We start from the raw sequence: 14,578 nt of genomic DNA, 5'->3' as shown, positions 1-14,578 counted from the left end.
TTTTCTATCTATTCTGAGGCCTTGTTCATAGTCTCGAAAATGTCGCTGCGACAAAGTCTCTGAAGTGTCGCTGTTCATACAATAGTAAGCGCAACAAACTGTCACGCTTACTATGAACACTATTAGACATTAGTATGAACAGCGACACTTCTTCGACTTTGTCGAGACTATGAACAAGGCCTAATGCTAAAATCTATTTTTTCAAATGATCGTTTCATATTTTTAATGGTCACTCTATAATGCCAAAATATTTTATTCGATGCACAATACGAGATTGTTTAATGCACATAAATTTTTTTTAAGATAAAGTATTTTTCTAAATGTACAGTTAAATCGCACCCAAAGTTAAATAAACGACCAATACAAATTTGTCTAGTACATATCTATGTATATATATATATATAGAGTTAATTTTATTGACATTGAAATATTTTCCTGAAGATCACCACCTCCTCATAACCAGTCTCCGTCTAATTTTAATCTGCTTTCACAATGAGCAGTTTATCGATAACCAATAATATACTGTTGCGTAGAGGTGGGTTCAGGATCCAAATGAAAGGCCAAAGTCGCTTCACAGCATTTATTTAACGATCCAGGAAGTCCACATGAGATCACCGCTCGCTCCAGAATACTTGATCTACCGTGTGTACCTCCTTATAAAGGACAAATTGCCTACATAGCATTTAGATAGTGGATACTCTCTCCCATGTTCCCAAGTTACATTGTGAGAACTCGCTTACTGAGTCCCGTTATCCTCATCTGGAGTTTCTATTGTTCAGCCACGAATGAATGCGTTACAATATTCATAAATTCTTTTTCCTCCTGTGCCGTATCTGTGTTTGGACGTAGGCGACTATCACGTGCAGACATTGTTGATAGCCTGCGTAAACCTTTCCTTATCTTGGGCAAGAAGTAACAAGTTTTTGAGCCCCATCTTATGTTCTGATGTTCCGGAGCCAAGACAGCCTCTTTCTTCCAAGTTACCATTTGCCCTCTACTTTTCCCTCCACTACTATTTGTAGGATATACGAATTACGTGCCCAATACAGCTTGCTGATCAAATAAATACAGATCTTTATAAACCTCTGGTATGGAAGAATCCTCGGTGACTATACGGGATGAGGACGAAATTGCAAGTGCAAAAAGTAAATTTTTTAAAACACTCATGAGTATGAGAAGTTTATTTTTTGCACTTTTATTACTATAAAATATTATATGTATGAAGAGAGAAATAAAAAAACAAAAGAATAGACTGAAAAGATTTTTAATTTATAGATGAATTATTTTCTTTATAAAACCTTCAGTTTCACAAACAATACAATACAGTACATACAAAGTTTGTAAAACAGTTAGAGATGCCTTAAAATTAGACATTAATACATACTTAAACATTTTATTTTAATTTAGAAGTTCCCAAGAGTTTCTTAGTCAAAAGGCCACGTCCTTTTCTAACACGGAAAGAAATGAGGTAATATTATTTTTTTACGAATATACATATGTTATTCATACTGACTTTGTACATCGCTAACACAACACGTCCAAACATTCCTACTAAATATCTCAAAATAATATTAAAAACACAATTATTCACTGCAAGTGGCCGCAATTGAGAACCCTACTTAAAACCGAACGTTCATACAACTAAGCCGTTTCTCCGACCGCGTTATTTTCCGACTCTTCATCCATCGCAGCGTACATAAAATCATCACCGTCAGCATTCGCGTTCTTCCCCAGGGGTTCGTAAGCCGGAGCAAGCGGAGACACGACGACTCCATCCCACACGGTAATCTCACAAGAAATATCTTTACCTAAAATACAAATAAAACCATTTTATAATACAGTTCACAAAACTATTATATAAAGAAAACATTTTAAAAATCAGCACCTTCTTCGAAATCTTGCAAACCGAGTAAGTAAGCGTGGCCACCGCGTGCCAAGACTCGGAGCAGCGTCTGAGCGGTCATAGTCGCACGATCCAACTGTGCAGAAGATAGCACAGAGTGAGCTGGTGATCTTAGGCCTCGTACGGGCCACGGCGCTCCGGTCGAACCCGGCAAAAATAATCCGGAAGCCAAGAGTTGAAGCACTCGTCTGCCGATTGGATTAGTGGGGTCAATGTCTGATTTTGTACATGTGTCAATTTTTAAAGTTTCATTATAATTACCGGAATGCAACGTTGAGGGGCAGTGCTTGACGGCTCAGGTTGTTCATTATTGCATGGTATGCTAGTGCGTCAAGGAGCCACGGAGTCAGGCATGATAGTCCGGTGTGTCTGGTGCACAAGTCTTTGAGCAGTCTCACAAGCACCTAATGATTATTACTTTAAGTATTAGATCTACAGGGAAGTTTCAACACATATGTACTCGTTTGAGACATATACAGTTGTCTCTTTTTACCATTGTACATATTTCTTCATATGTATACTAGATGAAATATCATCGCATGGGTTATGACATATTAAGTTATTAAATAAAAATTACTACGTACATAGATAAAGTAAAAAATTAAAAGAAATGTGTCGGTCCTGTGTTCAATCCTTTTAAAGGGTTAACTCAACACAACAAACCATGTACTATTTTTTTTTTCTAATTAAAAAACGGATTGAACTTTTCAATAAACTTATTATATTGAATGTGGTGGTAAATTAGTTCTTGCTTGATACATACTCGGATTGATGAATGATGTGCGTTCTCCTCGAACCAGAGAGTGTGTCCGATGGCAACTGTGTGACCTTTGAGGACTTCGAAATCTAAATGTACCTGAGAGACGGTAAAATGCTATCGTTGAATTGTCTGCATGTAAGGTTTTTTGTTCAGGTAATATTTCATTTTTTGTATAACGTAAAAGCAAACATGTATAAACATATTATTATTATATTATAAACAACAATATTTCTTCTGATACAGTTCAATATGAAAATTTACAGTTTAGACTAAATTTGGTGTAATATTTCAAAGTACTCTAACATAAACATAAACTTTATAAAACTTCCAACCACCAGGCAATTTAACTGTATTAATTATACGGTGCTACTTTAGTATGCGGTCTACCTTTGAATCGCAGTCGACAATTTTTTTTTATTTGTATCGTAGCAACGAAATGTTTAATACAATTTTTTTTTTTCCTGCCGCCCCGTAATGTTGTCGAAGCATTTCTAACAAAATATCGTCAGCAGATACATATCTCTTAACCAAATCTTAAATGAATAGGGCCAACCTTAACTTAACCTAACCTATCCTGACCCTTAAATAAATAGGTGTTGGCTGCTAAGATATGTTTTTTTTTGTGAAAATATTGATGAAATAAAACTTAAAAAAAAAGAAGATATCTTAGCAGCCAACACCTATTTATTTAAGGGTCAGGATAGGTTAGGTTAAGTTAAGGTAGGTTCTATTAATTTAAGATTAGGTTGTTAGGATCGGTATTATTCAGTCTCAGTGTCACACGCGAGAACTGAGACCGCATATTAAAGTAAAAAGGTGAAGGTAGATCGCAAACTAAAGTAGATATGTGAAGGTAGACCGCATACTAAAGTAGCACCAATTATACATTAATGTTCTTGAACAACGATTGAAATTACTGTACTGTGGCTAAAGAAGTTTCACTCAAATAGAATTAGTTAATATGAGTTTGCATTTGTATTGTACAAAAAAGATTCGTAAGTTCATTATTTTTGCAGAACGTACATTGGGTTTAAGTTTGTTGAGATTCGGCGTGATTGTCGTGACGAGGATTCGCACGGAAACTTCACCATTGGTGATGCAAAATCCTTCTTCATTCGTCAACATTTTGATTTGATCCGGTCTTAGGTCGGTGTCATTTTGAACTAGATGTTTCAGCTCATCGGTGACCTGAAAATGTACAATTTAAACTATCAGGAAATCAGCATACTAACACATCGAGAGATTTATAATACTTTTTCCAATTTAAAGTGTTAAAAGATTCTACTTGATTAATATTATATAGTTCAAACTATTGGATCTGTAAGTGAATAGTCATATTTGAAGATTACAATATGGCTAATCCATAGATATAGAATACCATAAATACGCCCTGACGCTCTAAGCCGATCACCCTGTTGGACCATGCACACACAAAAAAAAGTACAGATCATGCACACTCTCTCTCAGTATCTAGTTAGCTTCCAAGTAGGAAGGTCGATTGACATTTTTCGAAAATGCCAACGTTTTCAGTGAAATTGTGTTACAATTACTCAAGAAAACATAAAAAGGCGGATGGCATCACATATCATAAATAAGAATTAATATATAATGTCTTCAATTATAGTAGTATTTTAACATATAATGAAATATCGGCGCGATGTATGTACTTATGGAACAGCAGTCGACAACCTCTGCCACAGGTGTCACTAAATGCACGCGCATATCTTGTTGGCACTGAAGGAAATTCAGAAATCGACATTAAGTTTAAAACTACAAACAATGAACTAAATATTAAAGTGTCAGCTTTAAAATTGATCCTTGTGGAAGTTACTAATGTTTAAATATTGTAATAATTAATGATGGTTTTATTATAGTAACATACATTTGTAGTTTAATATAGTGTGTATAGCTAAATACTTTTTTCTTAATATGGCTTTATTAGTTCGGTTTACTGTCACGCGGAGTGTCCAATAAAATAAAGTTATAAATAAAATAAAACTTCAGTGCATGTACATATGTACATAAACTGGTTGCTGACCACTGCCGACTGCTGCGTTACTTCCTTTTTTTTCACCACTTCCCCGCTAGTTAACCCTTTGGCTGCTACGAGGTTTTTCAATGTCCAAGCGAAAAATGCTAACATTTGTAATTATTTTGAAAAAAATAAATATAATATTTTTTTTTACATACTTACTTCGCCAAACACTCGTAATTTTTATAATACTTTATATACGTTTTTAAGAAGCAGTCGTGGACTCGTGCTCTCTCTTTCTGTCTTGCTTTTACATGCGTGCGTGCGAAAGAGATACCTACATATATACACTAAATAAGTTTTGACGATTTTTTTCCGACGCTTTATTCTTTTCAATAATCTATTTTTAGATATCGATGTATCCTTACAACATGCGATATATTCGAAACAGGTAGCGGTCTTTCTCTCTTTCTTTCTTGGTTTTAATTGTGTACGTGTGAGCGAGACACACAAGGATGCGAAGTTTCTAATAATCAAATAATTTTTCAACATGTATCATAAACATTTTGTATGCATTTCAGTTGCATTTGATTGATTGCATGAATTCGTGACGTCTCGTGACCTATATAATTGAAAGCGGATTTCTATTGTTTTTTGCCATTTATTTTAACTCTGCAAAATGATATCGGACAGTGAAAGTGATGAAAGCGAAATAATAGCTCCTCGGCGAGGAACTCGACAAATCAGCAGCTCTACTGATTCTGAAAATGAATTTATCGACAATAATCAATTCCCAAGTAATAACTCCTTATATGACATTGACAACGAACCCGAAATTTACTTTGATGATGAACCCGAAATTGAAGAGCTTTTATTTAAAAAATTGATAAATATTTATAAAGCTTGGTTGAAAAATAAATATAAATACGTATATAAAAAAAATGTTTCGTGCCACTGATGCGCTGGTGGCTCAAAGAAAGTATTGAAATACGACAATTAATGACGTCAACAACGATCGTCGTAGCAATCTTCGCCGATTTCAAAACAACGATTTATCGTTGTTGTAGCAGTCAAAGGGTTAAACCTCCCGCACCCCTCAGTTAGTGGCGACAAGATCTCCAACGAAATTTGTATGTAATGGCATATCTAGGTTATTCTACATCTATGGGCTAATCCCAATATAATGTTAATTTACTTCAACTACTTAGTGTTGTGCTTATTTTCGTTCATAAAAATCATTATAGACCTTATTTGCCAAGCCTTCGACGGCTTCCTTGGTCGGCAGAGTCTTTAGGACGAACACCAGCTCGGCGACATTGTCGCCCTTGAGCATCGTTCCTTGTTTGAAAGCGCCGACATGACGGACGGTCAACAATTGAAATGCGGCAAAGTCTCCAGGCAAAACGGCCAAGTTTTCTACTACTGTTTCTATTTTTGTGACCAAATTCAACACCGCTGCTTGTTCGGCCGGAGTCGGCGTCAACTCCGTGTGTCTTTTGAGCAAAGCCTAAAATAAAATTCATATATATATATATATTGTATGAACGTAATGTTGAAAGTATCGCATTATTTATTTTGGTAATACTTGTGTGAATGCAGTGTCATCTGGAGCTGGTCGGCATCTAGGGAAGGCGAGCTCTGACAGTGCCAAATCGAACGGAGGTCTTAAAGCTGGACGTGGAATCCCTCCGTAGGGTCCACCACCACCACGACCTCCAAATCTACGTCCTCTACCACCTCTCGTTCCACCCCTCACCATAGTTTGACTGAAATCAACATTAGAGATAAAACTATGACGCCCACACATAACCTCAAAATGTATTGCAAAGTGAAAACGGGCAGCTGTCAAAAAGGCAACAAATATACGAATTAAATCGTAAATAAACTAAAATTATACTATTAAACAATACTCATAAGGTAATATGTACATAAATAGGATTTGTTTGAAACCCTTTCAATTTACAGGTTTGATATTTGTGGTTAGGAAAATACTAGTCGGTTTTATCGGATTGTGATACCTGTTTGAAGTGACGCTGGTGCACAAATAGTATTTAAATCAGCTGCAATTGCAATATTTTGCACAATTTATGATATGTTTCAGTGTTTATTGAGATCCAAAGACTCGTCAAGTAGGAAACACCGGACGCAGAGCCGGTCAATAGCTAGTTTTGGTAGTAAGTGCTAATTTTTCGACCAGTATCATTTCACATATGTTATTTCATAATTTGTGGTGTTTGCGACGGTAAACGGATTATTCCGCAAAAAGCGATCTCGTGCACATCGATAAAATCTCGATCACGGAATATCTGGCACTCGAGTACTCGTTAGTACAATTTTATTTATTTTATTCTAAACAGACCATTGTGGCATTACAGGAATTCGTAAAGCACCACAATGGTCAAAAAATATAACACAAAAATAACAATTAAACATAAATTAATACATATCGAAAATAATATACTATTCAATTAAACATAAAAAAAAATACATTTGAACATAAATGTAAATACATCCATACATAAACATAAAAAATAGCATTTAATAATAACAGATAACGTAAAAATATAAAATAAAAAAAATATAGCATAAGGAATGCCTTGCACCTACAGCCAGTTCCAATAAATAAGAAACAACTACAAATACAAAACATCCCTGTGATGCCCAAATGGAAGAGAGTTAATCAAAATTTCACTCATAAATCACAATCAATCATGAAAACAATGATGAGCGCAGACTACCAGATAAATGAGTTAGAGTAATATCCGACAATTTACGCTCACTAAGGTGGAAAATATCACATTCAGTCTCGGCAGCAACGATTTCATTAAGAAGTCGAATAGCTCTTGGAATAGGAGCCATTCGAAAAAGGACTGTGCGGGCAGGAGGTACAGCCATCAAATGATGATGTCTACCACGCACATAGTGATTAGGGACATAAAGTCCCAACTGCTCCAGCAACAACGGGCATGATGTATTACCACGTAGGAGCTGGAGAACGAAACGAATTAATGTGAAGTTTCTCCGAAGTTCAAGGGAATTATACCCAAGAATGCCCAAAAGGAAAGGAATAGGGTAGAGATATTGGTAATACCCATATTCTTTCCTATATTGGAAACGAAGAAATGCTTTTTGCACTTTCTCAATCATCAGAGAGTAATTTGCTTCATGCGGATTCCACACAATCGCATTATACTATAGTTTAATATTTAAATAACATAATATTTAATAAAATAATTAACAATATTTCGCTGTGAGTGCCAGATGTTCTGCGATCGAGATTTTAGTGACTTGTGTGACTTTTTGCAGAATAATCACCAAACCATTTGCGAAGATGTTTCCTATTATTTGATAAGTTAAAAATTATATGATGCTATTATTTTTATTTATTTATTTTTACATAGATATTTACCAGGAAGGTTTGACAGGAAGACCCCGATGCGCCTTCCTGAACAATTAATTACAAACAAAGCAGCATTTTATTATTACATAAATCACTGTATTTCCAGAAGCTTAAGAACACGAAATATCAATTAATTACAAAATTAATTCATTGAAACATCTATGGATTTAGATTTTGTACGTATTTTTTACAAATTATACACACAATAAATACAGAAGATTTGTGACAACAGGAAAGATGATTTTTTGCCAATTTTGAGGAACCATTTCAACAATGATCAGATAAAATTGGTAAACTCTGATAAGAAACGATCGATTTGGAGTCACAAATACCCCAAAATCTAACTAGCAGTATAGCGGATCGAACTCACTGATCACTTGGTGCTAAACATACACGCTACCATTAAGCCACACTGCTGGATACCATTAAGTCACACTGCTATGTAAAGTAAATGTATCGGTTTTATTTGGAAAAGGGTTCTTGTGGAAAAAACTTAATGGGTAATATTTCCTGAGAAATTATCAAATAGAGACTGAGTGAATATAATATAATATAATATATGTATTGAAAGCAGTGGCGTGGCTATCTAACATCAGGGCCCAGCTAGACAAGGAGTTAAAATTTCTCAACACTCCATATGAAAAAAATAATTATTATCAATCTGAAAATATTGAAAGTTAAAACAAAAAATTCAAAATTTAAATTTGTTGAAAATTTGTTTAGAAAGTGAATTTTCGTCAGTTTATGCTATTACTTTATCTATGTACGTAGTAACAATAGATGAAGTTTTGTGATCATGCGAAAATTCGAACTCGAGATTTTGACTGATTCGAACTCAGAATCGATCACTGATCACGTTTTCATGATCTAGAAAAAATGTGTGTGTGTGTGTGTATTTTTTTTTATTCGGTGGCGAGTATTGAGACGTCTTTTAGTTAGTTAAAAATGATTATAGACTACAAAAGAAACTCTATCGGTCAATCAAGACTAAAAATTCTCGCATTACTGGCCATTGAACATAGACAAAAACTTATTTGCGATTTCGCAATTTTAAAGCAAGAAACAAAAAAAATTAAAATCGGTGAGCTTGTAATTTATTTTCTTATTTACTCTATGTATTATATGCAAATACTTATGTAGTTAAAATTATTTTATTTCATATTTTAAATAAATGTTAGGGGGCCCTTACGTAATTTTTTATGAGGGCACAAAAATTCTACCTACGCCACTGTTCCAGCTAGAGGTAGGATAGTCACAGTGCTATCCATTGTTCTATTGTTGTAAATCCTTTGTAAAAAAGGTTCTGCAAACCTTTAACAATGCATTTACAACCTTTGAACAATACGCGGCACCTTCTGGGTCTGGTGACTAGTTCCAGCGTCAACCAATTGGTTCGTTTATTTGGATGTATGATAATTTTATTACATATTCGATAATATAATAGATTAAGATAATATTATACATATGTATTACTATTTACACATATGTATTTAGTTCACTGTTTTGTATTAACAATAGGTACATAGTTTTTTTAAGTGGTATCACCCTAATGGTTTCCATGGATTTCCGGAAACCCATTGTTAAAAATGAAATGTTTCCGGAAACCCGTTATTTAATCTAAAAATTCATATAATTTTTGTCAAAAATTATACAAATCTTAAAAATTCAATGAACTTTCATGTAGTAGTTAGAGCCTTGGACGAAAAAAAAATATATATACATACATATATATTTTCAAAATAATTTTATTGAAAAAAAAATTGGAAGCCCGTTGTTGCAAAATTGGGATGACACCACTGGTTTTTTTTGTATGTTAGTTTAAAAGAAAAAAATAATGCAGACTCGTAGCTAAAAATATAAAGATAACTATTCGGTTAGTTAATAGATATTTATTTATAACGTATCTTGTTTATTAATCAACTGATGAAAGATTTTTGTCCGAGCTCTTTTGCTACTCAATTATCATAGTTTCGAAAATATGATTAGTAGCAGTGAACAAAAACAGTGAAAGCGTAATTGTTGTCGCATAGTAACCAATGATAAGCCGAAAATTATTATTGAAATGGTTTTATCATTTGTAGATTGTTTAATCCCTGTCGAATAAATAAATAAACAGTGATAGTAACTTTTGTACCTGATATTTTGCAAACTTCCAATTCGAGATAGTCGAGTTGAAAAAAATACAATATTAGTCATACTTAGTAATAAGTAAGTTTCGGCGCGACAGTGCTATTTTCCAGGAAAGAGAGTTTGTCTATTGTCAACCTACAAAGCTAGAGAGAAAAAAGGTTAACAATAGAAATTGACAATAGTGAACCTATTTTCCACGCTGAGCACTGATCTTTGGTAATAAGTAGTCTTCGGCGGCAAAAAACAGGGTTCACTATTGTCAATTTCTATTGTCCTACAAAGCTAGAGAGCAAAAAAAAGGTTAACAATCCTTAGTAATAAGTAGAGGTAGGACCGGAAGCGTGCCGTTTATTGTTCAAAGGTTCGGCAAACCTTTAACAATGCATTTACAACATTTGAACAATAAACGGCCCCCTCAGGGTCCGGGCTTTAGTAATAAGTAAGAAAAATTGGTCAGGATGCTTTTGCCCAAAAAAAAGGGCTCACTAATGTCAATTTCTATTCTCAACCTTTTTTTTTGCTCTGTGGCTTTGAAGGACAATAGTTAACTCCACCGCCGTAGATTAAACAACAATGCGTTCGTTATTTTACTAAATTTGTGCAACCTTTCATAATAGCTTTTTTTTAATTTATGATTTCCTATAATATCTATGAGGATAGTAAAAACTCAAAGGAGCGTTTGAGCGTGCATGCACACTCATACGGTAATTGGACTATTCCTCACATTGCGGTGGTCACAAAGACAATTTTTGCCATGAAAATCGCGAATACACAATATTTGGCACTCAAGTTCTCGTTAGTATGATAGTTATCGTTAGTATGATGGACTTTTCGGCTGCCAGATTTTCCGTTATAGAGATTTTAGTGACTTTGTGACGAGTACTTTGTGACCATTAATCACCGAACCCACTCGTACATATTACGCATGTACACGCTTAAACGAACCGTGTAAAATATAAATTTTGCAACTAGAGTTAGGTATGTAAATACAATTGAAGTGTTGTTGACTGTGGGGTAAATATAGCTTTCGAAAAATTCATTAGTTTCACATTTTATATATGTATGAACAGTTTACTCGCGATTATCTTCCTGTTGATTATTATAACTAAAAAGGAGTATGGTTGGATATAAAGATCTTCGAAGATTGACTCAAGACTAAATGGGTTCCTGAAGTGAGAAGTAAAAGGTTTCCACAGAAAACAACATTATTAATAGATATGTATAATCAAATGACGGCCTTATGATAGCAAAATTTTTACTGCCTAATGTTACAAGTCCAATCCAACCCATGAGACAAGGTGTCATATCATCATTGAAGTACATATCATCAATAAAACGGTTTTAACGTGCTGGTATTTTCAACCATCTCGCTGAGGAAGGTGATGCCTTGATCAATTTTTGGAAAAAAATGAGTTTATTGGATGCACGAAATAGCAAAATCTTGGTCTAAAGTAAAACCAATAACACTCGTTCGATCATGGAGAAAGATTATTCCTAACATTGAAATTGATTTGGTGTGACGCTTTGGGGCAACCAGTCAGGTCACACTGGTAATTTTGTTGTTGTTATTATTTTAAAATAATAAATTAAATAAATTTATTTAAATGTTACGGATTGTGAAGAGATCGAGGAAAGTACATACGTATCTGAAATATACAGGTTAATGGAAAATTTCAAATCCTTTGAAAAATGATGATCGGTAAAACATCGAGGAGTGGTTTGATCGCGATTCAAATGATCCTGGTTTTCAATGCATGAGTGATGCGGATATCGTTTGTATATCAAAAATTGGTAGTTCGGATTATCAGTGTTTTTCAATTATCCGTGTCCGTACTCCCAACATTAGCCCGGATAATCGAGAGTACATTGTATATACAATTATATGCATGTATGAACCTGCATATATAATTTCTATAAAATATATATTCTTTATCCCAACTCTACGAATTGATTTATGAATCGTAACGATAGCTTGTTTATGGCTTTTGCAAATTGTAAGTCATAAAACTCAGTATGAAAATAATTAAATTGAGAATTTTATACCTTATCGATCATTCATATTCTTGCATTGAACCATTGCAATATGCAATTAATTGTTCATTCGTTCATTTTGCGCGAAAGCTCACTGGCTGCTCTCGCCAAACAGTTCTGCTTCATTCCAGTTAATCTGGGGCCACAATTAATTATGTTTATTTATTCACGGTTCTTTTATGTTCCAGATTATTCTGTTTATATACGATAAGTAGTTGTAATCAAATCACTATTATTTATAATGTATGAAAAATAGTACACATCGTAATAGATAGGGAGAGGAAATTTCCAATTGAAAGATAAAATTAGACCTTAAGGGCAACTACCAGATATAAATACTAATAGAAAGGGGACTTTGATGAATCTTTCAATACAATATAAACTTTCATCGCTACCTAATGAAGTTTTTTTATCACATCCAAACACACAAATAAAGGATTTTTTCATAGTAAATTATTTAAAGGGGAAAAAGTGGCCTGTGATGTTTTATTTTTCATTTATTGGTAATATTCTACATAAAGACAAAACGAAACATTTGTAAGATATTAAAATATTGGTAGTCGATGTTAATAGGTCACAAGAAAATTTTATAATAATGACATTATTATGTACTTACATATGTACGAAAAAATAAGTACATCGTCAATTATTTTGTAGCACTATACAGTGTGTTAAATATATAAAATAAAAAAATATATTAGCACTTTTGTACATGTATTTATTTCATTATTAAACGTTTTTACAGGTTCCCTATAAATAAATAAAAAAACATTTTTAATTAAGTGGCTATCAATCTACAACAGTGGTTCTCAAGTGCGGCCACTGTGGCCGCATGCGGCCACTAGTGGATTTTACTGCGGCCACCAGCGACTTAATAGTAAATAATACTAATATTTAAAAAAAAATTAAATATATTTTAAAAACTACAAAAAAGTAACTTAACAATAATATTATAGAAACCATGCTCATCATTGACAAACTAAAATTATAGCGAAAAGCCTTGTGACAGAAGTTGAAAATGACAATTTTTCAATTTTATCTTCTGTTAGTGATTTCATAGATAAGATGACAGAAACAACTTCAAAATTAAAATTAAAACTTAAAATAATAGAGTGTCTTAAATCTCTGAATCTGGAACTTGATGAAAGGTTCGAAGAATTGAATATTTTTAAAACTGTTTCTTTTGTATCTTCCCCTTTTATTATGAAAACAAATGAAAATTTCATAATAAACGTAAAATATGCATTATTAGAAATTAGTCATGATCAAATACTTAATAACCATTTTAATAATATTTCGGTTCAAAAATTTTGGTCGGAAATATAAGTTGACAATGAAACAAACCAATATAAAGATTTGGCAACAATTGCTTTATTAATATTGTCTATTTTTCCCACTACCGTATATTGCGAAAGATCATTCAGTGTAATGCACTTTATTAAAAACAAATTTAGAAACGAGCTGACAGACGCAAACTTAGAAGCAGCAATGCGGCTTGCATTGGAAGAAAGGAGTATTGAGCAATTTCCATTTGCATTATTATTAAATAAATACATACCAAAATGTTAAAATTTATTTTATTTTATGAATAAATTGATCCACTTTTTTGTAACTTTAATTTATTTGATTAAATTTGGTGCGGCCACCAGACATTTCCATGGGACCACTATTATCACCTGTGCGGCTACGGTAAAATTTCGCCTGAGAGCCACTGATCTACAACAAGATTTATTATGAATACTTACATCTTATACAACATAACTTGCTGATCTAGGACACCGATATGATATACATATGTATATTAAAACACATGCTTGAGTATTTAAAAAAAAAAATAACTCGTCTTATCAGATATGGAGAGTAAAAGTACACAATTTTTTTCACTACAAATGGTTTTGATATAAAATACATTTTCAGTAGTGTATTAAGTATTTGTTTACTTTTATGAATATTGCAACAGTTAATTTTACACATTTCTGAAAACAAGTGAAAGTCATCGATTTCACTCATCACAAAGAGAAATTTTATTTGATATAAGTACATAGGTAAATTCCATTTAAGAATGGTTTGTATATTTTTATGAATATAGTAATATTTTTTATCACTTTTCTTTTACCAACATAATGATTCTTAATTATCATTGCGTTGGTAGTACGTGAGTGCGTGCATGTATACAACATTTTCAGACGCATGCATTTTATAGTATTGCCGTCTATTTTTCCCACTTAATTACGAACAGGATGAGCTATGGGGTTGTAGTGATGCAAGAAATAAAATAAACTCGTCATTTTTTCTGAGTCGACATTGTAGAATGTGTGTATATATATAAATAAATACAGTAAGCTCACGCGTGTATTTGAACACGCGTTTCACGCGCCGGTT

At 33.3% G+C, this 14,578-nt stretch overlaps 1 protein-coding gene across 1 annotated transcript; it reads right to left on the bottom strand.

The window, feature by feature from the left end:
- Positions 1-1,156: 1,156 nt before the first annotated feature.
- On the bottom strand, positions 1,157-6,976 carry LOC143914481 (interleukin enhancer-binding factor 2 homolog). Its single transcript, XM_077434722.1, has 8 exons — positions 6,654-6,976; positions 6,221-6,401; positions 5,882-6,142; positions 3,687-3,851; positions 2,667-2,759; positions 2,165-2,307; positions 1,886-2,091; positions 1,157-1,808 (listed from the first exon to the last, which is right to left on the bottom strand). Exons 2-8 carry the CDS (start codon positions 6,392-6,394, stop codon positions 1,642-1,644), a joined length of 1,209 nt encoding a protein of 402 aa, XP_077290848.1. The 5' UTR covers positions 6,395-6,401; positions 6,654-6,976; the 3' UTR covers positions 1,157-1,641.
- Positions 6,977-14,578: the final 7,602 nt, after the last annotated feature.

Source organism: Arctopsyche grandis, chromosome 7 (genome assembly GCF_051622035.1).
Source record: "Arctopsyche grandis isolate Sample6627 chromosome 7, ASM5162203v2, whole genome shotgun sequence".
NCBI lineage: Eukaryota > Metazoa > Arthropoda > Insecta > Trichoptera > Hydropsychidae > Arctopsyche > Arctopsyche grandis.
Note: the sequence above shows the minus strand (reverse complement) of the source record. Positions and strands in the feature narration are given on the sequence as shown.